This window comes from Drosophila sechellia, chromosome 2R, assembly GCF_004382195.2.
Source record: "Drosophila sechellia strain sech25 chromosome 2R, ASM438219v1, whole genome shotgun sequence".
Lineage (NCBI taxonomy): Eukaryota > Metazoa > Arthropoda > Insecta > Diptera > Drosophilidae > Drosophila > Drosophila sechellia.
The window spans coordinates 20,457,901-20,479,578 of NC_045950.1; the positions used below are offsets into that span (position 1 = coordinate 20,457,901).

General features: G+C 48.5%; 6 protein-coding genes across 6 annotated transcripts; 3 read left to right on the forward strand and 3 right to left on the reverse strand.

Annotated features, from left to right (window-relative positions):
- Positions 1 to 1,299: 1,299 nt before the first annotated feature.
- Positions 1,300 to 2,329, reverse strand: LOC6618818 (suppressor-of-stellate-like protein). Its single transcript, XM_002043031.2, has 3 exons — positions 2,255 to 2,329; positions 1,675 to 2,196; positions 1,300 to 1,614 (listed from the first exon to the last, which is right to left on the reverse strand). Exons 1-3 carry the CDS (start codon positions 2,263 to 2,265, stop codon positions 1,488 to 1,490), a joined length of 660 nt encoding a protein of 219 aa, XP_002043067.1. The 5' UTR covers positions 2,266 to 2,329; the 3' UTR covers positions 1,300 to 1,487.
- A 501-nt stretch (positions 2,330 to 2,830) lies between these two features.
- Positions 2,831 to 4,324, reverse strand: LOC6618819 (proteasome subunit alpha type-7-1B). The gene is made up of 3 exons (XM_002043032.2): positions 4,137 to 4,324; positions 3,836 to 4,065; positions 2,831 to 3,655 (listed from the first exon to the last, which is right to left on the reverse strand). Exons 1-3 carry the CDS (start codon positions 4,236 to 4,238, stop codon positions 3,229 to 3,231), a joined length of 759 nt encoding a protein of 252 aa, XP_002043068.1. The 5' UTR covers positions 4,239 to 4,324; the 3' UTR covers positions 2,831 to 3,228.
- Positions 4,325 to 8,892: 4,568 nt separating this feature from the next.
- On the forward strand, positions 8,893 to 9,879 carry LOC6618820. The gene has a single exon (XM_002043033.2). It carries the CDS (start codon positions 8,983 to 8,985, stop codon positions 9,607 to 9,609), a length of 627 nt encoding a protein of 208 aa, XP_002043069.1. The 5' UTR covers positions 8,893 to 8,982; the 3' UTR covers positions 9,610 to 9,879.
- Positions 9,880 to 11,508: 1,629 nt separating this feature from the next.
- LOC6618821 (mitochondrial proton/calcium exchanger protein) lies at positions 11,509 to 17,305 on the reverse strand. Its single transcript, XM_002043034.2, has 5 exons — positions 17,217 to 17,305; positions 16,522 to 16,856; positions 12,874 to 15,188; positions 12,517 to 12,813; positions 11,509 to 12,459 (listed from the first exon to the last, which is right to left on the reverse strand). The coding sequence occupies exons 2-5, from the start codon at positions 16,592 to 16,594 to the stop codon at positions 12,106 to 12,108; spliced, it is 3,039 nt and encodes a 1,012-aa protein (XP_002043070.1). The 5' UTR covers positions 16,595 to 16,856; positions 17,217 to 17,305; the 3' UTR covers positions 11,509 to 12,105.
- LOC6618822 lies at positions 17,198 to 19,514 on the forward strand. The gene has a single exon (XM_032714782.1). The coding sequence runs from the start codon at positions 17,741 to 17,743 to the stop codon at positions 19,466 to 19,468; it is 1,728 nt and encodes a 575-aa protein (XP_032570673.1). The 5' UTR covers positions 17,198 to 17,740; the 3' UTR covers positions 19,469 to 19,514.
- Positions 19,515 to 19,544: 30 nt separating this feature from the next.
- LOC116800361 lies at positions 19,545 to 21,488 on the forward strand. The gene has a single exon (XM_032714783.1). It carries the CDS (start codon positions 19,783 to 19,785, stop codon positions 21,427 to 21,429), a length of 1,647 nt encoding a protein of 548 aa, XP_032570674.1. The 5' UTR covers positions 19,545 to 19,782; the 3' UTR covers positions 21,430 to 21,488.
- Positions 21,489 to 21,678: the final 190 nt, after the last annotated feature.

Sequence of the window (21,678 nt, forward strand, 5' to 3'; positions counted from 1 at the left end):
ATCGGATTAAAGTCGTAAGTCCTTCTTGTGCATTCCACAGCCCAGGAATCATTCGTAAAATTGAAATTCTAAAGACCTCGTTCGAATTGTATTTATTGTGTGTCCAGCGAAGGGAGTCAAAATATTTTGAAAAGCCTGCACACAATAATATTTCAGTGGGGCTTTTGCGGCACTCGGAAAACAACTTTCTGAAAACGGGAGCTGGGAGCCGGGTGGTTGGGCAGGGTATTCCCACTGGGCTCCACTGGTGGATAGAAGTGGCGGAGCCTGCGGCGATACAATCAAATACCCGACCATTCTTGAAAACACACTGGCGGAAGAATGGAAACACAGCTGCAGCAGGAGCAGAGTTTCCAATCGGGTGCAGACACTTTGTTTACAAGAACAGCAATCGGATTTGTTTACCCACGCGGACCGACGTGTTCCGTCTGAAATTGGATAAATACGTGGAAAATGAGACGGCGGGCTGTCTTTCCGTATTTCGATGGGGTCCTAGAAATTACTATGAATAAGTAATGACGGATGCGAACAACAGGTGGCCACGAAGCCACAAGGTCCCGCCAGAGAAAGGGAATCCGAGTCCAGCCACATTGCCAGCTCCATTGTAATGTAAAACAAAACGCTCGCATCCTGCGCTTTTCCATTTCCCGCATTTTCCTCCCACCAGCCATTCTCATCATATGGTCCGCCAGTTTAAAACTCAATAAAAGCTGCAGTATGAAAGATTACTTAATGAAATTAAGTGTGAAAAGTGCGAGAAACGGGGGTGGTGGCGCCACGGAGAAAAGCGGAAAAGGCGCACTTCTCCACTCGAAGGAAAGTGGAAGGCGTCGAGTGGCGTGGAAAACTTAAAATGAAAGCGCCAGGGCGGCAGTAAAAAATAATAAAGGCATGACTTATTGGAGATGCCAGTGGCAAGGGATCAGGAACAGGAACAGTAACAGGACGCGGCTGCTCCTGCAAATTCACGAATCCCTGCCCACGCCTCGGCTCAACGTAATTCCCATTATCGGCTCAGCAGGTTGTGCCGCCAAGTGGATTTTTATTGCGTAGTCCAGCGAACTCAAGGAGCACACAGCGATGAAATATAATCTAACTCAACGTTTGGAGTGTAAATCCCTAATCCTTGTGCACTTGATGCCAATTCCAGAGGATACATCTCGAAAACTAGTAGCGGACAGGACTCCCATTTTCTCGCAGTGTCTGACACTAAGCGGATGAATAGGCCGCTTAAAGCTGCTTCACTTCCGAGCTCCCAGGTGATTACCACTATTAACGCAAGTACGCTTTGTTGTTCGAATGAGTGCTTGATATGGCCAGCTTGAACCGAATAGTGTGAAGTGTTTAGGGCAGAGAGAGCACACCCATGTGTAAGTGGTCACTGGCCATATCAACGCATCTGTTTAATTGCAACAACAAGATATACAACCAATATTAGTGTGCTTTGTTCGTGTGTTAAAATTTCGTGTTCGTGTTAAAAATTTAGATCATTCCTTGAAAATCTTGGAGCTATTGACTTGGGACTTGTTAACCGTGGATTCGATATAGTTTGGCGGGGACTCGTCCGATTCGGGCGGCAACAGGGCCTTCGGGTGCAACTTGAATCCATAGAGACTGCAAGTGCAAGCGCTTTATGTAGAAAAGAACCAGGATTATATTCGGAGAATTACTCACCGGGGGACGTACTTCTCCACGGGCGGATGGGGCCTCAAGCTCGGCATCTGCATGAAAAACATGTGCGGGAAGCTGGTCCCGAACATGGCTCCGTCCAGCATACCACTGATGGATCGCGGCTCGAAGACGTCGTAGCAGCTAGGGCAGTACAGCTTCACTTGATTCTGGTTCCACACGTCGGTGAGGCCCACTGGCAGGCATTTCTGCCCCTTACAAAAGACCCTCGGACACAAACCGAAGTCCTTCCTCTCGTACTTTAAGCGCATAGCTTCCAAACCACGCGGCGACACGATGTATCTGGCGTGGATCATGCCATAAAGCTTCTCCTCGTCGTCGCAGTCGCAGTCCTCGCTGTCGAACTCCGGATCCAAGACCACGTCCAGTGTCTGGCTGCAGTACTCCAGACCCGTCAGATTGAACTTGTCCGCGATAAAATCAGTAGGCACGCGGCAGAGGAACTCGTTTCCCATGATTCCAAGGAACCAACTGATCCAACTGCCATCTGATATCTCGTTGGTATTGCTTAAAGTTTTTTGCTGTGATTTGCTATGTTTTTTATAGGGAAAACCTAGTTACTTACGGAGACGACATGTTGCTAGTTCACTTGAATTAAATATAATGAAAAAGTACAATGCGAAATGACAAGGCCTACTATTTCACAATGACAGTTCAACAACAATCGATATGTCAGGGCTTCGACAGGGCAGCAGGGTTCCAACCCTTAATCGCCCGAGGACTCGATGCCCTTCACAGCTAGAAGCCTGGCCTTCTTGGAAGACTAGGCCGCAAAACTCGTCTGCAATGACCAGAACGTAGTCCTGATGCGCCAGATGCTCCAGCTGCTCAAGGGGAACCGGAGGGTGCGGTGCTCCACTACTGACAGTAATGATGCAGCCCTGATTAAACCTTCAGCCAGGGAAAACCCTAATAACAGCATACACCTTAACCTCTGCAACCCTTTTTTTGGTTGAAGCACTTGATTTCAGGAGATGAGCGGGACTCAACTTTGAACGGCCAATATGACAGCCCGGGGAACCCAGTGCCCAGTGTAGGTGGAGCAGGAAATCGCAAATGGAAAAAATCGACAGTACTTCTGCAATGGGAACTTACCTGCTTTAATGTAAAGATGCCTTCAGAAAACAATGTTCTTCGCATCAGGATCAAGGGCATTCCTTGGCACCTAGGAATTTATTAACCCAATCAAGGGGAACCATTTCGATTTACAAACATTTTCTGCATGTGTGCGCGCACTTTCTTATTTTTCCTCTACAAATTGAATTCGCATTTTCACTTAAAACTTTTTAACATGGTTGGCCTGAAAGGAGCTTACGCATCTCCGCCGGAGAGGGATATAAAGTAAACAAATACGCCCTGGAGACAAATTAAGTGATTTGCCCGCTTTACACATTTTTCTGCTGATTACTTTTCCCCATCTCCCCGGCCGAAATTGAATTGCCCAGAAAAAGAGAGCACGACCGGTTATCAACTTTTGATTGGTCATGAAAATGGCCAGGGGCCACGGCAGCCAGGGTGGACCAGGGTGGCTAACCAGAACTAGGGAGCACGGGGTCGACGACCGGCCTCCGCCTCGGCTTCGATTTCCCTGCGAACGGTGCGCTCCAGATCGGCCAGGACCTGGTGATCAATCATACGCAGTGGCTGGCGGTACTTGAGCACCGCCAACTCCATTTGGGTGTGGTTCAGCGAGGACACGCTGACCAGGGTGCGGACTATGTGCTTGACAGCCGCGGCCTCGTCGGCGATGGTCAGAATCTCGTCCGCGTGCTTCTCCATGTAATCGCGGACCGGCTGGCTTGAGCGGCCGGTGGTGTTGGCCCTCCACTCGTAGAAGATGCCCGAGGGATCCGTTTGGAACAGGTGCGGAGTGCCATCCTCGTCGAAGCCGCCAACCAGGCAGGACAATCCAAATGGACGCCTCCCATTGCTCTGCGTGTAGTTCTGCTTCAGCTGGGCTATGTATCTGCATGGGAAGCGGAAAGGACATAAAAGGTAACTCCAAATTAGCCTAAGGGGCTTCACTGAGAGAACAGTTGCTAACTTTTTCGAAAGGGAAGCAAAAAGTATGCAAGAGTATTTTGTGGTTCGCAACTCTGCTCTCTCATTGCATACTTTTCCCTGTGTAGACAGTGCTCTTCCTCACCGGGTTATGTACTCCACGGTCGTGGGCTTCTCGAAATTCAGGCGATGGCTCTGAGCCTCCATTTGGGCGCGGCTTACCAGGATCCGCGCGTCCGCGGTGAGACCCGAAAAAGTCATCACCACGTGGTCGTCGAGCATGCAAATCTTGCGCACCATGCGCTCCTCCTGCAGGTCGCCCACGGAACGCTTCTCCACGCCGAGCACAATGGCGTTGTTGGTGCGCAGACCCACCTTTAGTGGGTATGTGGAGGATTAACTAATAGGCAAGGCCGGGTGGCCTCCAGGACCATGGCAGGACTTACCACAGTGGATCCCCTTCGGACGGCCTCCTGGGCGTACTCCACCTGCAGCAGGTGGCCATCGGGTGAGTAAATGGTCACCGCGCGATCGTATCGCTGAGCCATTGAAGTGGGGCTAATTATTTAAAATACTATGGAGTGTACTTTGTGTGTAAGATCGAAATTGTAGGATCTGTTTAGGATCTAGACGCCTGCTAGGTGCGTACTGGAAATCCACTTTCCTCTTTTAACCAATTTTGTGAAAACATAATTACCCTTTTGCTGACATATTGTTTTAATAGCTTTTTTCCACAATTCGCTTATAATAAAATGTAATTTTTACTAGGTTTTAATATATTTTCTATTAGTGTCCTCTCAAACAGTTATGCAATTAAATCATTTTCCAATAATGAGGTAATCTGCTACAAAGGCATATCTACATAATCGAATCCAAAGGCGAATTAACAATTATCGTGTTAATCGTATTATCGTTGTCACAACGAAATGGGGCAATTACATTAAAACTCTTTCAGCCGCATTTTGCGAATATTTCAATTTGTCCGCCAGTTCGATTTTCCAGCAGGACCCTGCTTGAGGAGGTCCTGTGTCCTTGGCATCTGCTCCCCGCCTGAAATGCTGACAACAAAATCGCAAAGTGCAACAAAAGCGCAAATCTCTGGCAAATGTAATCGTAATCGAAACAGCTTCATTTTGCTAATGTGCCTGGCCAACCAGCGAAGAAGGACTCCGCCGGAGAGTCGTCCTTTTGCGACTCTCCGGAGCGCGGACCAAGGAGTCCTGCGTCCTGATGCGGTGCTTAGTATGCCGGCAGCGCGCAAGTTGGCATAAATTTATATTTAACATTTTATGACAGCCGTGCGCCGGCGGTGGAGGAGGAGGAGGTCCTTTAGGTGTGGCGCATACTCACCAGGATTAGGCACGTGCCAGCCGAATATGGCAATTCCCAAAAACAAACGTTGCCAAAAGTGCCGCTGCCGAATAAATAAATTAGGCAGAACTGCAAACAAACGACCAGCAAATAGAATCACAAAAATGCAATTATTTTACCAATTTACACACGTTGTCGGCCATGCAAAGGTTCGCGTTCGGAAATATGTTTTATGCATTGATGGCCACGCGTTTTGTTTAAAATTTTATTACCCTCGCCGCGGGCCAAGCGCTAAATGAATTAATAAAGCCATTTATCAAAATTGACAATCAAAATGCATTAGCGGCGCCGAGCGCGAAAACATTCACAATCCGTGTTTTCCAAAGTTACGAGTTAGCTTGAATAGTTAAATATTTTTGAGAATTATGGTGATTGAGGATTATTCCTTAACTTCTTAAATATATCGCTTGAGCTTAACCTCTCTTTCAACAATAAAAACAGGAAGATCTCTTTGTTTTTACGATAGAGCGACATAAATTCAGTTTTTTCAATAACTAAATACACACTTTTAATGTGCAAAGTCCCCCATTAGTGGTTAAGCCCTTGTTCAACTTGTTAATTAAATAAGAATTTTCGATGCTTAGACCATGGCTTCATTAGCACTCAGGAATGTTTTGGCCCCGGGCAATGTGCGTAAATTAAGTATACGCCGTGTTTTCGGTGCGTGCCCCTGCCGCTTAGCACTTGATTAAGCACTTTTGCCCCATAAATAGTGAGCATCGCCAATCGAAGGGGAATTGCCCCTGAGACAATCGAGCAGTGGAGTGGGTTTCCTTTTCGGCTGGGATGGGGATTGAGCCGAGCCATGAGCGGAAAGGCGGAAAAGCGGGAAAGCAGGCGGGACAGCCACATAAAAGCGGGCAACAACATGTGCTAAAAACAGCAAGAAGTTTGGCGGGCAAAGCCGAGGGAACTTGCCACGATTTGTTTGCTCCCAGCTTAATTTGTAGCGTCAAATGGTGTTGATTGTTGTTTTTCTTCCCTCTAACCCAGAGGCAGCCGGCACTCAGCACTCAGCACCCAAACCCCAAAACCCACTTAAACCCCCGTCGCCGTCCAAACTAAAGACCCAATAAAAGTTAAGGACGCTGTTGCGGATAAACAAGGTTTGGAGCACAGTTTCAAGTGCTTCCATTGTTCTCGAGCGCTCCCACCACCACTCCGATGTGTGGAAATTAATGACGAGCGATTTGAACACGACGGGATTGGCATTGGGATAGGGATTGGGATTGGGAGTGGAACTGGCAATGGAAATGGGAATGGGAATGCGATCGAGATGGAATGGGTCGGTGGAAATGTGTTTACATGGTGAAAATGTTGGCAGTCCTCGAACGCCTGTGGCATGTGGCATGCGAAAAAAGCATATTTCAGCAAGTTGACAATTAATCATTGTACAAATAAATATACAAAATATATGATTTTCATTGCTGTTCCTGGGTTTGCAACAAGGCGAATTCCTTCTACAGTCCATTGCTGTGTTTATTATTTTCCTATCTTATCCAATGGTGACATATTGATATTTAATTGGGATTTACATGCATGCCTCTATTAAAGAGCATTCTTATTAGAAAAGGTACTTCAATAGCTTTAAAGTGGCTTTAGGAGCTGCCAAGTTCTTTGTATATGTTTCTGCCGCCCCTCCAATCTCGGCCATTTAATCAGCTTGTATTTGTATCCATCGCCCCTTCCCAACTGTCGACGAACGTGTGTATTTGTTTGGTTGGCCAGGACAAGCTGACGATGGCAAAATGCAAATGACCTTTGACCATTGCCGGCAGACTGCTTCCGAGTCGGGAAACTAGAGGTTCCTGGTGGCCACGGCTGGGTCTGTATCTCAATATTACGTATACGTAGCGTTGCGAGTGTCTCAGCTAAGTAAACACAGCGCGGGGTGTTTTGAGCGGGGTGCTCAGACATTCACCTGAGCCCTTTTTAATAAACCTAGCAATGCACACGCCATTGTTGACATAGTCCTTCCTGGGAATCCTGCGCGACCTGCTGCTGCTGCTGCTCATCCCCTGCTGCTTTTGCTTATGGAAATGTAGATGTTGTGAGTGCCTGGCCCCAAAGTGCCATTTTGCGTCAACGAACTTTGGCCTGGTGCACGGCATCCGCCACTCAGGTCTCGGCTATCAGGTCGTTTGCTCCAGCCTGCGATAATATCCTCATCTTCTCTTTGACTAGATTCTGTCGAAATTTTAAAGATTCGCCTGATTATCAGGCAACCAAATCTTAATTGAGCCGTATTAACCGATTAGTGTGGTAGTCTTCGGTAAGTTGTATCCTATAGTTTCCGGATATCCCCCAAATGGAGCTCAAGGTGCAAAGCATTCCGAAAAGCACTTTCTACTTGAGGGGCAATCGCTTATCCACAGCGCTCCGTTTAATTAGAAACAAGATGTTGCCGTGCTGCGAAGGACGTGGGCTGGTTTAGGACGGGCAATAATGCAATTTAGAAGTTTAAACCCGCCCGCCGCCAATTGCAATTCCATTTCCAAGTTGCGAGTTTCGAGTTCCGATTTCCGAGTTCCGAGTTCCTCCCACGCAACCGCGAATAAAGTGCAACCAATTGCAGCAAAGTGCAACTGCAGCTCCATCAGTCAGCGGAGCGGCCCCCGATTTCCCGCTTTCCCGCCTTTCCGCATTTGCCGACTTACTGAAAGCCAAATGGCGACAAATGCCGCGCGAATTAAGGAGACGGGGGCGGGTGGGAAGGTATTGATGGGAAATCGAGAAAAATGCAGCACGCGAAGGAAAATGGAAATGGAAGAGAGTCGAGTGGAGTGGAGTGGGCTTCCACTAATGGTCAGCGGGCTGGAGGAGAGAGCGAGTGCTTCAGCTGTCGCGCACTTTCGTCTTATTAAAGTAGCAAGTCGTTCAATTTTTCAGTTCCGAGGGGATTGTACTGACACCACGCCCATCTATCATATCGCACTGGGCGGAATCAATCTGCGATACTGTATCAAACGTCACATAGAACTCGCAATCGCAGCGAAAGTATCGAGCTTCGGTGATATATTGCGATGCCCACAGATAGCACAGACCGGAAACAAAACCCAGCGTGCAGCTAATTTATGCAGTCTTCCTGCCTTCCTGGATTCCTGGAGGCAAGTTCAGGTGGCAAGGAGGTGCACAAACAAAGCCAAGTCCCGAAAAACTACCCAGACACCTTTAACGAACCCGTCGAATGAGCAGGAGGGGGAGGGACTCGGAAATAAACAAGCCAATTGGAACGGCACCAAATCAATGCTCCACCACATATATCCTGGCAGTCGCCGGAGGAAAGGAAGGACCTGTCGATTTCTTCGGGTTATGGAGTTTCCTGCTGCAACTGCACCACGACACGCGACCCCGTGGATATAAACATTTCACAGTGTGGCGACATATCTGAGATATTTTTATGGCCACCGTGTGGGCCACGCTTCCTTTTGGCCGGGCTAAAAATACACGGAAGCGCGCGGGAGATGTGTCTGTGGAGCGCTCTTATCTGTGTATAATCCACTTTATATGTTCACACCACCACCCAAATTGAAAATAAACACAAATTCGGGTTACGAGGGAACCGAAAATCCAGTTGCGGATTACCATTTATTGGGAATTAAAGCTGGCATTTATAGAACGTGCTTCAGCAAAAACTCACGCTGGCCATTCGGAATTATTAGTTACATTTGATACGCTGCTTTTTTCTGCGATTCAGCGGATAAAATAAACTTAAAACCCGCCATGAAAACATTTAAGAGGTTCCCTTCGGACCATAAAAGTACGCTTCCCTGGTGCTCACTTGGCCGAAAGTTGTTGCCCCATCAGCAGGTCTCTCCCTTTTCCATCAAAGTCAAAAAATGTGTCTTTGGTATACAACACAAGCTTATGTCCCACAATAAACACAATAAACAATTAGCGTCCAAATTTTAAAGTAAAGTTATGCAGCGACTAGCTTCAGTTAAGTCAAGAAACATACGGCCATCTATTTCCGCGTTGCACGCAGAGAAGCCCCACAATGTGGCCAAGACTACTCCAGCTTTTTCTAATCTATCAAATCATAAGGTTCCCGAGAAGACAGCGGAGAAATCGGAATCAAAGCTGAAAGCGAAGTCAACTCCAAATCAAAGTGCAGGACTAGCGAGTGCTAGGTCACAACTGGTGAGAAAGTCCAGTGTGGGTGCCACTCCCAAGACAGGATCTCCGCCAGGCTCCGGAGCCACTAGGAACACTGCCTCCAGTAGGACCCAGCACTTCTGCATTCCCGTGCGGAGCTGTTATACTGTGACCAGCCGCACTCGCCGCTCCTCCGAGCACGCGGCCTTCCTGTACCATCTGTCCCAGTTGGAGCAGACCGGATTCGGCAAGAGTGCGGTGGATCCCATGAAGTCCGTGCCGGCGGCGGAGCTGCAACTGCTGCAGAGTGGCCAGAGGACCACCTACCTGGAGCGGCGATACGAACGCAGCCCGGACGACAAGTACAACTATCCGGAGGCCACCAGCTGGCGATATGGGTGGTTCCACCGCGAGTCTGATCTCCTTCAGAAGCGCGTGCCCAGGCGAGACTAGAACAGCGTTTCGTCCTGTCCTGTCCAATTTCAATGTAATGCTTCTCTCCATAGAGGCCTCTAAAATATTCGGATTAGAATGCACACCTCTTGCTTTTCAATAAAATGTATATTAATAAAAAAATGTACAAAGTGTTTAGATATATCCCAACTGGATATTCGGCGTTCCTGCAAAAACTAATAAAAGGTAAAAGGGAGGGGCCAGTTTAGGTCGGAATAATCCAGTTGGGCTTGATTTGGCCCAAGGGCGATATTAAAACTTTATTAAATGAAAAGATGTCCAAACGTGGCAGGGCGAAATAACTCTATCAAATATGGTTGCATGCTATCCATCCGGCATCTGCATCTGGTGTGCACCAGCGCCTCGACGAGCTCATCCCGGGCAATAGCCCGCCACCCGATGTGTGGAGCAGATGCCAAGAGCCAAGAGCTCCACTGACAGCGCCGCTTTCCGACAGGCCGACCTCTGTTGTTTTGGCGCTTTCGAAAGTGCAGCAGTTTTCAAGTTGGGCGGAAAATGAAATCCAGCAAGGACAATTGCATTAGTCTGCTGCTCGCATGGCGTACAACGGGGCGTATGCTTGTTGTCTGGCATTCAAAGTGGGCCAAAGTTGGGCAACTTCTCGCAGCGGAACTCGTTGCGGCTGCCTCCCTTTTGATTGACTCATGAAAGTCGGCAACTTTTTAATTGTTTTGTAACATTTCTTCAAATAATTTTGCCATTTTTCCGCCGACCCGCCACTGGAATGAGCATTCTCCGGGCGTTGGCTCTGAAACTTATTAACTTCGTTCCATGGCGCAATGCTTTAAGTTCACCCGGTCCGCTTGTCCCGTGTCCTGTGTCCTCTGTCCTCTGTCGCTGATTGTCTGCACTTCAGACCATTCATGGCAGATTTCGAGTTTCATTGTTGCATCCGAAGCACTTTGAGCTGCGCAAACTTTCGCCAAGACCAAGACGCTCTGCCAACTTTCCCGTCCTGCCCATCCAGCATATTCCGACCAGCGACCGACCCCTCCGGATCACCGGCTCCCCGGATCCTCTGGTCTGTCTGCGGTTCCTGGTTGTTGGGTTGTTCGGTGGTTGGCTGGCTGGATGGTCGGGCTTGCCTGATTGCAAACAACAGTTCCCTCCCAGCGGAACTGAAGTTTATTATTATTTGGCTTGTTTCGCGTTTTGGCGGTTTTATTTACCTTTAAATAAATTTCCGCTGTATTCTTTTCCAGCGCTCTGCGTCTATTTGTTTTCGATTTCGCTGCTGGTCGGAAGTTTCACATGTTTACGCACAAGCTGGGATTGAATAATGCTGGGGCATACACAAGTTGCTAATCCTACACAGGGCCATATTTAATTTATTTGGCCGAAAAGAGGCCAACATAGCTGGCAGCCGAATGCTTTACGAGTACCACACTTTCTTGGCCCTCGCTGAATATGATGGGAATTTATGGGTCAGCGGGCAGGCAAAGATAGAAATTTTGGAACATTTTGTGGCAATTTTTATTACTTCAATAGCCCAGGATATGATGCTGAACATGCACTGCTCACCTCGCCCGCTCCCCGTCGACCAAAACTAACTTGGCCGTAAAAGTTTGGGTTCTGCGGTTGTCGATTCCGAATCACTGCCGGCCAGTTGGCAAGTCCGGGTTTTTGGGAGCGTTTGTGGAGCACCAACCCGCCCCCGAGGCAATAAACAATGCAAAAATATAATTCTGAGCAATCAATGCGGTTCGTAAAAGCAATTGTTCGGTCGGAGTCAGTTATTTAAAGTCCCGAATGGCCATTCAGCAGTAGTTTCTAGGAAATTGGTGATAGAGCCGTTTAGAACTTGTACATCGGCATTCAAGGCGATTTCACAGATAATAGGGCACTTGCCGACTCGCTTTCCCGTAATTACAGTTCGTCTTTTGTTTTTATACTAACTTTTATTGCGAAACACTTTTACAAATTCTGTTGGCTAAGTCAAGCACACACATTATTGTTTAGCTCTATCACGTGGTTTCAATTATTCTCCAATGTCTCGCCACCATTCGGTGTTACCTGAAAACCGGTCGGGCTTGATGGACATACGTACATATTAATAGATGGATGATATAAGTCGTAAATTAACATTTCGCCTAATGATCACAATCGCTTCGCAAATTTGGGCCAAATAAAAAGGAGCTACAAACGAATTGCTTCGAAATGGGCTTTATGTAAAACTAGGTCGTTGGAAATCAAGATATATGTGTAAAGTGTACATTCTTATGTATTTCTAGTAGTTTCTGATTTGTGCCTTACTTAGAGAAGATACCGTACTACAGCCATGCGTTAAGTATAGCGAACTCTGCTCATCCTGCTACGTTTATGTTAAATGGTAACAGTTAATTCATTGCATAGTCGGAACAATATGGGACACACGAGCAGCACCGCCACCCCCCGCCCTACTCCAACACATCACTTCGGCTTAGGTTCACGCTTAGGAGTTGTCTCAGCCGCTCCCTTCTTCGACTCCTCGGCCGGTCAGAGCAGCTTCTTGGCCGTAATCGTCGTGGACAGGGTTGATGCCGTGGCCGTTGCTTTTTTGGACGTCGGTGGTTGCGATGGTGTTTGTATCGTGGGGGGCAGACCAATGTCTGTGGAGGGCAGGATCTTTTCCATTTGACGCTCGGCCGCCTCTCGGAGCGCTGATTCCGTCGTTGATCCGCTGGCAATACCGCTACTGCCACTGCTGGGGCCACCAGCTGAGAGTCCGGCTGGACCGGACCCTGTAGAAGCCTTGGTGGGGGATTTGGGGTCTGATTTGGAGTCCTTCGCTAAATCGTCCAGGTCCTTTGCGTTATCCTTCAATGTTTTGGCCGTATCCTTGAATGCGGGCTAAAGAAACTGAATTGTTAGAGCCCTGACCACTGTATGTCAAAACCAAAGACTTACCTCTGCTTTCAGCTCCTTTGCTTTGTCGGGCACAGTCTCCTCCTTGTCACGCATCTCGTTGGCAATATCCTGAATCTCCTTGGCGGAATCGTGAATATCATTAACAAGCTTGGACAAGTCCTTATCCGCTTTGTCCACCTCAGACTTCAGTTTCTCAGCCTCTTTCATGCTCTTAGCAATGGCCTTCTCAATCTTCTGCTCTGCCTGCAGTACTTGCTCCTTGTCAAGCAGACTGATGAGTTCCTCAATGGCCTTGTCGCTCAGCTTGATGTTATCGCGGCCAATGGATTCCAGCACCTGTAGGGAACACCAAACCAGTTGAGTGAATGCTCAGCCTAATGAACATGCCATTATTACCTTGCGAATATCGTTGACGGTCACCACGCCATCCTTGTCGGCATCAAACTTCTCCAGTACAGCTTCGATGTGCTTAAGTCGTGCCTCATCGCTGGTTTCCTTCAGCACCTTGATGTTATTCATTAGATCATCGATGTGCACGATCTCCTCGTGTCGTCGCCGGGACGCCAGCTTGGAAAGCAGTTCGGTGAACTCCTCCAGCTGCTTCTTGTCGATATTCGTGGCCTCGCGGTCGATGCTCTGCACCGCCTTGGTGATCTCGTTCACCGAAATCACACCGTCTTTGTCCGCGTCGAGTTTGACCAGCAGATCCCCGACAACCTTGAATCGCTCTTCATCGGATGCCTCCTTCATTCGCCGGATGGTGGCGACCAGCTCGTCAATGTGCACCATTTGCTCTGGTTCCACCGTGGGACTGGACGCCACGTAATCAGTGGATTCCGCCTGCTTGATTTGATGCTGTCTGACCTCTAGGTCGTTAAGCACATTATCGAGTTGGGAGATCATCTTGTTGACCCGATTGTAGAGTAACTTGGCCGCGCGGCTTTCGCGCACAGGCTCCTTGACTACCTGTCGCACCTCGCGTAGCTCCTCCACATCCTCCTTATAGTCGGCCAATTCTTCCTTGAGTTCCTTGATTGTTTCCTTTTCCACCACGAGCTGTTTATCAGATGAGAGTGTCTTCAGAGCCTCAGACAGTAGCTGCACATCGGTAGAGGAAATGCCCTTGTCCGTCTCGGACACCGAGGGCTGTTCCTTGTGATCCAGAAGATCCTGGGAACCCGACAACTTCTCAGCAAACACATAAGGAGCGGGAATCTCCTCCTTAATCGCCGATCGTTTTGCGATGGTCTCTTCCCGCTCCTCCTCGCGCTCTTCGCGAATCTTGCGCTCCTCTTCCTTGATGATTTCGATCTTCGTCTTGTTGTCCACCTTGCCCTCACTCTCCCCGATAGCGTGACGTGTATGGGCACCCACTGCATCTGGTAGCACACGTATCGTCTCCTTGAGTTTATCGGTGGTGATGCTGTCGTCGGAAATAAGCATGGTTCTTGACAGGAGCAACAGCGTTGGCGGTACCTGTTCGTTGAGCGAGAGATCTATCCACTCCTTAAGCTGAAAACGAAGACGCTCCTCCGTTAGGCCATATGCCCGCATTCCACGTGCCTTGCACGCCTGCTGCAGCTCTAGAAGGTCCAGCGAGTCGACTCCTTCGCGGGCAATAACCCGGTCATCGGTGGCCAAAGATCTCAGCTTCAGACGCAGCTGGAACCGCAGCAGCGTGGTGGTGCCAATTGTGTTCAGTTCAAGGACGCGACAAAGAGCCGCCAATTGCTCCCGAGACAGTGAATCTAAGGTGATCTCATCGTCGAATCGCTTGGCGAATTTGATGATTTCATCGTTGCTCACTGCTTCAGTGGGATTCCGGATTTTAGTGAAAAAGGCCTCGAACTGCTTGGCCTCTTCGCTGCTGTGTTCCTTGTGCTGGACGGGCATCTGATCTAGGGTCTGCTGCAAGAACTTGGCCACCTCCAGGCGGACGCCAAGTGACTGCCGGAGCTTCTCCTGCCGATCGGTCGAAGTCTGGAACGTGGAGGGCAGCATGCCGGGGAAGAATTTTATGAACAACGGCAGCAGCAGCTCCATGAAGGGCACTATGATGAACACCGAAAAGGGGATCAGACGGAACAGGTCCGAGGTGGTCCGCTGAAGCTGTTTGTTCTCGCGCCGCGTGAGCGTCTTGCCGTTGAGCACTCGCCAAAGGAGCTTCGAGCAAATGGCCACATCGATGAAGAGCAGTCGAAAGCCGTGGTAATAGTGCACCAGCTCATCCCAAATCCGTGTGCGGAGCGGCTTCTTTGGCTTCGCCACCGACTTGTCTGCGGTCTTGGCCAAAGACGTCGTTGAGGCAGTCGCCGACGTGGAGCCCGCGGTCGCACTATCGTTTTGACCCTTCTCCGAGGAGGCCGTGGCGGTAGCGGCATTGCTGGCAACTGCCGCGGCCTGGCCATTGGCCACCTCCTTCATGATCTCCTCCACCTTCTCTTTCTGCTGGTTTTTCAGCTTCTTGACTGTTGCGTCGATCTTTGAGCTGGACGTCTCGAGCAAAGTCCGGCTCGTATGCAGATGCCTGAATCCATAGCCGGAGTAGTGGTATCCGTAGCTGGCATGTGGCTGAAACCTTCGGTAAGTGCCAAGCGATCTGCTTAGCTCCAGCACCGAGGTCGACGCAGATCTTCGCGGCCGTTCATCTTCTTTGGCGGGTTCATCTGTGACGTTCACCGAACTGCATGCGCAACAGTTCGATTTAAGAACTGCAAAAAATATTGAAAATGATGTTAAGTAAGATAAATAGTACGAAGTTAGTAAGTAAGTATATCTATATTTAAAAACTGGAAAGTTCAAGTGATGTCTGTTTATCCGATTAAATTACAACAAAGAAATAAAACAATGTAATATTCTCACAAAAGATTCTTTCAGGTCAATAACCGTATTCCATACGATTTCCCGAACCGCCTTTCTTGTTTCAATGAAAATAAGAGCAGATGAAGAACCAGAGGAAAGTAAGGAAACAAAGAACGAACGAAATAACACTTAATGAGTTATTAATCAAAGCTACAAAAAATGAGAAAAGTTTGTGGTTGATAAGCGCTTTGTCGCTTGATTATGTATTTTGTTGGGATTTTCAGTGGGCTTGATAGTTGATAATAGAAAGGCAAAGATTGCCGGCGACAGACCAGATAAATTAGCACCTGGAGTGGAGCTTACATAAATCCCAGAGCGGGAAACCGAAAATTCGCACCACCGGTGAGAATTCTCTACCTCTATAAATACATGCTTAGCAAACATTGAGACGGCCGCGTCGACTGCATTTGTTTACAGCGCACTTTTCCTTTTGTCTTCTCTTATTTGATTTTCCGATTCTTGGCAAACGCTCAAGGTAAATGATTTTGCAATTGAGTCGAAAGGGAGGGAACAAGAAGAGGAACTGCTGTGGAAAAGGTGAGGGTGATTCCGACCTATTTCGAGTGTCTATAATTATTTCAGTTATGGGTACACAATACTATCTGCTCTGGACTTTGAGTGTGCTTTCCCACAGGTGCCTCTTTGTCTGGTCTTGCTGGTACCTGTACCTCCTCTTCCTGGCAGGTAATTTCCTACGAAATCTAAATCTGTCGCATTGTGAGTCACCAGACTCAGATCTATATGAATAATCCCTTTTATAACCTAAACGAACCATTCGGCTTGTGGTGAAAGATGTTGAAGATAATAAAATTATATTATCAAAATTAAGCCATATGTATAGGCTGAAAGATAAGATTGCCAGTGGTCGCGATCCAAAGTCAACAAATCGTTGAAAACAATACGAGTAATTAAATTAGCAGCTAAGTTTCCGAAGCACTGATACGTCAGTAGAGCTCCGAAACCGGTAAGAACTCTAGGAATGTATGATAAATTTGTTGTTTGCTCGGAAACAAATAAATTCGAAGCCCCCACTACAGAACTTCCAGCGCACGTCGCAGTTTCCAGCCAGTCAGCTGTTCCTTCCAGCGAAAGTGCAGTCATAACAAAATGCCCGCTAACGCGCACGCGAGTGGAAAGTTTTCACGCGATTTCGCCTTCGCTTTCCTGTTTTGGCCAACTTACAGCGCTTGTAGACATTCTGGGCCAAGTGACTCGTCCGCAGGTTGCGTCCCTTGTGTCGCAGCAGGGCGTTCATGGCGGTGGCGGGTGGTGGCGCAGGGGGGCGTGGCTAGGCTCGGCCTCCAAACCGAATTCAAAGTATTTTCAAATGGAATTTTGAATTTCCGACAAACTGTCTGTGGATTGTGTATCTTTGGGTTCTCTGTCGCTCGACTTCTGATTGCTTTTGCCTTATTTCGCCTTTGTTTTTCTCAGATCTCGCATGTATCCGCCCTCGCGGTCCTTCTCTGTTCCTCTTTCGCTGGCGCAAGTAACGGGCTCCTTCCCACGATTCTCGTCTAATGGAAAGTAAATAGAAGGTGGGAATTCTGGTTAAGCCTACTGCCGATTTGGTTAAAAGTCAATACATTGATTAGATCCCAAATTCCTTTTCGGCTGCAAAACACACACACAGGCACACACTCACACACGCACGCACGCACCGAGCTACGTCATCGACGCAATATCGCGCGATCTTGATTTGTTTTTGTTTTTGCCTCGCACACTCTATCACACCAAATTACACAACACAGCAACAAATTTCGAAGTATACTCGCATTTCGTGCGAGTGACAACCGGTTAAATCAGGCCTATAATTTAGCCGCCGCTTACAGCGTGCCCTCAGTGGAGTTTATATATAACCCATTTGTCATTCCTACCGTGCTAGTAAATAATAAGATCTAAACTAAACCGTCTGTTTTTCACTTTTTTCACGTTTGACATCAGAGAGACCGTTCTGCGAGTGCCAAAAAATACCAAATGTTAATTGCCGTAGTTAGGGTGACTCGTGTGCACCCATACACATGTAATGTAACTTACGATGTAAAATAGTTGTGTAAAATACATTGACATCCTACTTGGAATGGCCATGTATTTGAAGAATTGCATGAAATGAAGAATCAAATCAAAGCATCATTACTAGCTTTTATTGCAAGGTTAAACTTATTTTTTATAGCTCAGCATTTCATAGCTTGTTCTAAACAAAAATAGACCATTAATGCACTTTCGATTAGCACCCAGCTCCAATTAAATCCTATGACATTCGATTAACCATTGTTCCAATAAACAATGCGTACTTTTCCGGCAGTCATACGACTTTTTCTTAATTACCCAAACCCCAAGAACTCGTTCAGGTTAAGTTGCAGTCTACTGGATTCCGCACTCCAGAGCAGACAACTCGAAAATGAGGCTGAGTTTGTATCTGATTGTAGCCATCGGCCTGGTAGACGCGCACTGCGTATCCCTAAGATACATTCTGAATGCTCTCGAGGAAGAGCTGCAGTACAGAGCGATTCTCCTAGTGGAAAGTTCGAGTGAAAGTGAATCGTGCTGGGAGCACAGGTACATTCAAGGAGCGGTGCCAATTCTGAACTTTAATTCGAATCAAAGTTTGTATCTGAAAGATGCGTTTAATACGAATATACTGGCACTAGTTTGCCTAAACGAAAACGTAGAGAGCACCATGCAGGCTCTCGACGAAAATCTCGAGGACATGCGCGACACGCCCACCATACTATTCGTTCTTTCGGATTCCGAAGTCCAGGATGTCTTTCTGAAGTGTCTGAGGAGCAAAATGCTGAATGTCTTGGCTTTCAAAGGATTGGACAGGGGGTTCGTCTACAGCTTTCGTGCTTTCCCCACATTTCGAGTCATAGAGCGCGACGTTATGGACATCCTCCAGTACTTCGAGCACCAACTCGAAGATCTCGGTGGCCATACCCTGACTACTCTGCCCGACAACATTGCCCCGCGAACTGTCGTCTACAGGAGCCCGGATGGAAGCCGCAAGCTGGCTGGATATCTGTACCCCTTCATGCTGAACTATGTGAGCACCATCAACGCAACCCTCAAGATCTGCTGGCATCTGGTTCCCGAGGACGGCATGATCCAGTTGGGTGAGGTAGTCAGGCTCTCGGAGATCCATGATGTGGATTTCCCACTGGGCATCCATGGCATTGAGCACGGGTCGACGAGCCAAAACGTTCCTTTGGAGGTCTCCAGCTGGTTCCTCATGCTGCCCATGGAGCCCTCCCTTCCTCGGGCTCAATTTTTCATCATGTTGGGTTTTGAGAAGATAACGCCAGTGCTGCTGCTGTTCACAATCCTCCTGAGCACTGCCCATCGCATTGAGCTGGGCTTGCGTCCCAGCTGGCGCTGCTACGTCCTGGGTGACAGAGTCCTGCGAGGAGCACTGGCCCAGGCATTCTTCCTACCCAGAAGGCTCTCCGTCAAGCTCATGCTGGTTTACTCGCTGATCCTGCTGAATGGATTCACCTTTAGCAACTATGCCATCACCAGTCTGGAGACCTGGCTCGTACATCCCCCCTCGGGACATCCAATCCACAGCTGGGAGCAAATGCGCACCTTGAACCTGAAAGTCCTTATCGTCCCCTCCGAGCTGGATTCCATGACCATAGCCCTGGGCGAGGAGTTCACGGACAGCAACAGCGATCTCTTCGAACACTCCAAATCGGGCAATTTCCAAGACAAGCGTTTGGCTATGGACCAATCCTACGCCTATCCTGTGACGTGCACCTTGTGGCCACTGCTGGAGCACGCTCAGATCCGCCTGCCGAAGCCAGAGTTCCGACGATCCCGGGAGATGGTGCTCATACCGCTGCTTATCATGGCCATGCCCTTGCCGAAGAACTCCATGTTCCACAAGTCACTGAGTCGGTACAGGGCACGCACCCACCAGAGCGGCTTGTACGAGTTTTGGTTCAAGCGGAGCTTCGACGAGTTGGTTGCCCTCCGGAAGATCCACTACAAGGTGAATGATGATCATCAGACGTATCGAGACTTCGAGTGGCAGGACTTTAGCTACGTGTGGCTGGGCTTCGTGGGCGGAACCATCGCTAGTTCCCTGGTCCTCCTCGCCGAGATTGGATACCACAGGTGGCAACTAAATTAGAATTAGCATTGAACTTGAGTAAATAAACACTATGGCATTCTATTAAGCATTGCTCTGGGAATCCTAATTGGATAAGTCCACTCATAAGTGCAGGCACTGGCCTGCCATTAAAATAAGTCACAACTCATTGTTATTGCTTTCCGCTGTAACTGAGGATATGAGATCTAATCGCAGTAACCATTACCCTGTGGACAAAGCAGCGGAGTGGCAGTATGTATTAGCAGCTCGTTTCGGATAGTCGCCATAGAAATGCGAATCGCACTATTCTTTACTTTCGCCTGCCTGGCAGGTGCACATGATGGTTCCTTGGGAACATGCTGAAATCTCTAGAGGATGAGCTGTGCTACAGGACTATTCTACTTTTAGAAGGTGATCCCAATGTCGAGTGCTGGCAGCAAAGCTACTTCCACGACAGGGTTCCTGTGCTAAGCTTCAAGGCAAATGAAAACGTCTACCTAAAAGATGGTTTCAATTCAAAGATACTGGCGCTGGTCTGCCTGAACAAAGGCGAGGAAGATACAATGAGGTCGCTGTACAGCTATCTGGAGAACATGCGAGATACGCCCACCATACTATTCGCATCCTCGGATAGCCACATACGTGATATCTTCCTGGAGTGCGTCACCGAGAGCATGCTGAATGTGCTGGCGTTCAATGACTCCAGTAGGCAGTTCGTTTACAGCTTCCAGGCATTCCCAACTCTTCGAGTTGTTAGGCGCAGGGTGAAGGAGGTGCGTCGGTTCTTTGAGCCGCAGCTTGAGGATCTGGGGGGCTGTGTCCTGAAGGTTGTGCCCAGAACTCTGGTGTACCAAGGCGAGGATGGCGAGCTGCAGATGGGCGGATACCTCAGCCAATTCATCCGCAACTATGTGAGCACCATTAACGCAAGTCTGCAGATCCGCTGGGACCTCTTCCCGGAGGACGGTGATTTCGATATAGACACCTTAACGGGAAGCAATCACGTCGACTTCCCATTGGGGCTGAACGTTCTGAGTTTCGAGACATTGCAAAAGGACGTCGCCATGGAGATATCCAGCTGGTTCCTCATGCTACCCATGGAGCCCAGCCTTCCTCGAGCTCGGTTCTTCATTAAGTTCGGCCTATCGCTATACCTGATACCGCTGATAATACTCCTGGCCATCGTGCTACGTAACGCTCATCGCTTCGAAGCTGGCCTAACTCCTAGCTGGCGGTGCTGTTCAATGGGCAATACGGTGCTCCGGGGAGTCCTGGCACAGGTGTTCGTCCTTCCGAAGGGGCTATCCCCCAAACTAATGTTTGTCTACTGGCTGCTCTTGGTGAGTGGCTTCTTTGTCACCAACTACGTGATTGTCTATCTCACAGCTTGGCTCATACAACCCCCGACAAGTGATCCAGTTACAGACTTCGAGAAAATGCGCTGCGCCAAGCTGAAGATCCTTATGCTCCCGACGGAAGTGGACTACCTGAAGTCCATGAGGGGAGCGGAGTATGTGGATGCGCACAGCGATGTGTTTCAGGCAGCCGACTCCATGGATTTCCAGACCCAGCGGATGTCCATGGAGCTGCGCTTCGCCTTCCCCGTGACGGGCACCTTGTGGCCCCTCTTAAGGCAGGCCCAAGTCAAACTGCACCGACCCATCTTCCGGCGCTCCAAGGAGTTGGTCTTTCTGCCCTTCATAATCATGGTTATGACCATGCAGAACAACTCAATTTTCCTCAGTTCCCTCAAGCGATATAGTTCGCGGACCAGTGAGGCCGGACTATATCTGTTTTGGTTCAAGAAAAGCTTTTCCGAGCTGGTGGCGACCCATAAAATCTCCTACAAGGAGGACTGGCTTCATGAATCCTATTCCGATCTGAAGTGGGAGGATTTTCTCTTTGCCTGGCTTGGCTTTCTTGGCGGAACTACCGTGAGTTGCCTGGCATTGCTGGCCGAGATTGGATACCACAAGTGGCTCTGGAAACGCACTCACCAATAAACTAATTGTGTAACTATATTCTGACAATCTTTGACTTACCAATAAATGGCAATTGCTATCTGGAACCCTGGTTTCCTGGTTCTCATTCCTGCCTCAATGTTTTAAATGGGTTTTCCCTCTTTGCAGTTTGCCAATTAAAGGCAGTGACTTTGGAACTCATAAGATTGATGGTCTCTAATTGCTTGACTCATTTAGCTTCGGACTTCAGATCCTATCGCACCAAACCTCCGTGTGAAAATTCTGTCAAGT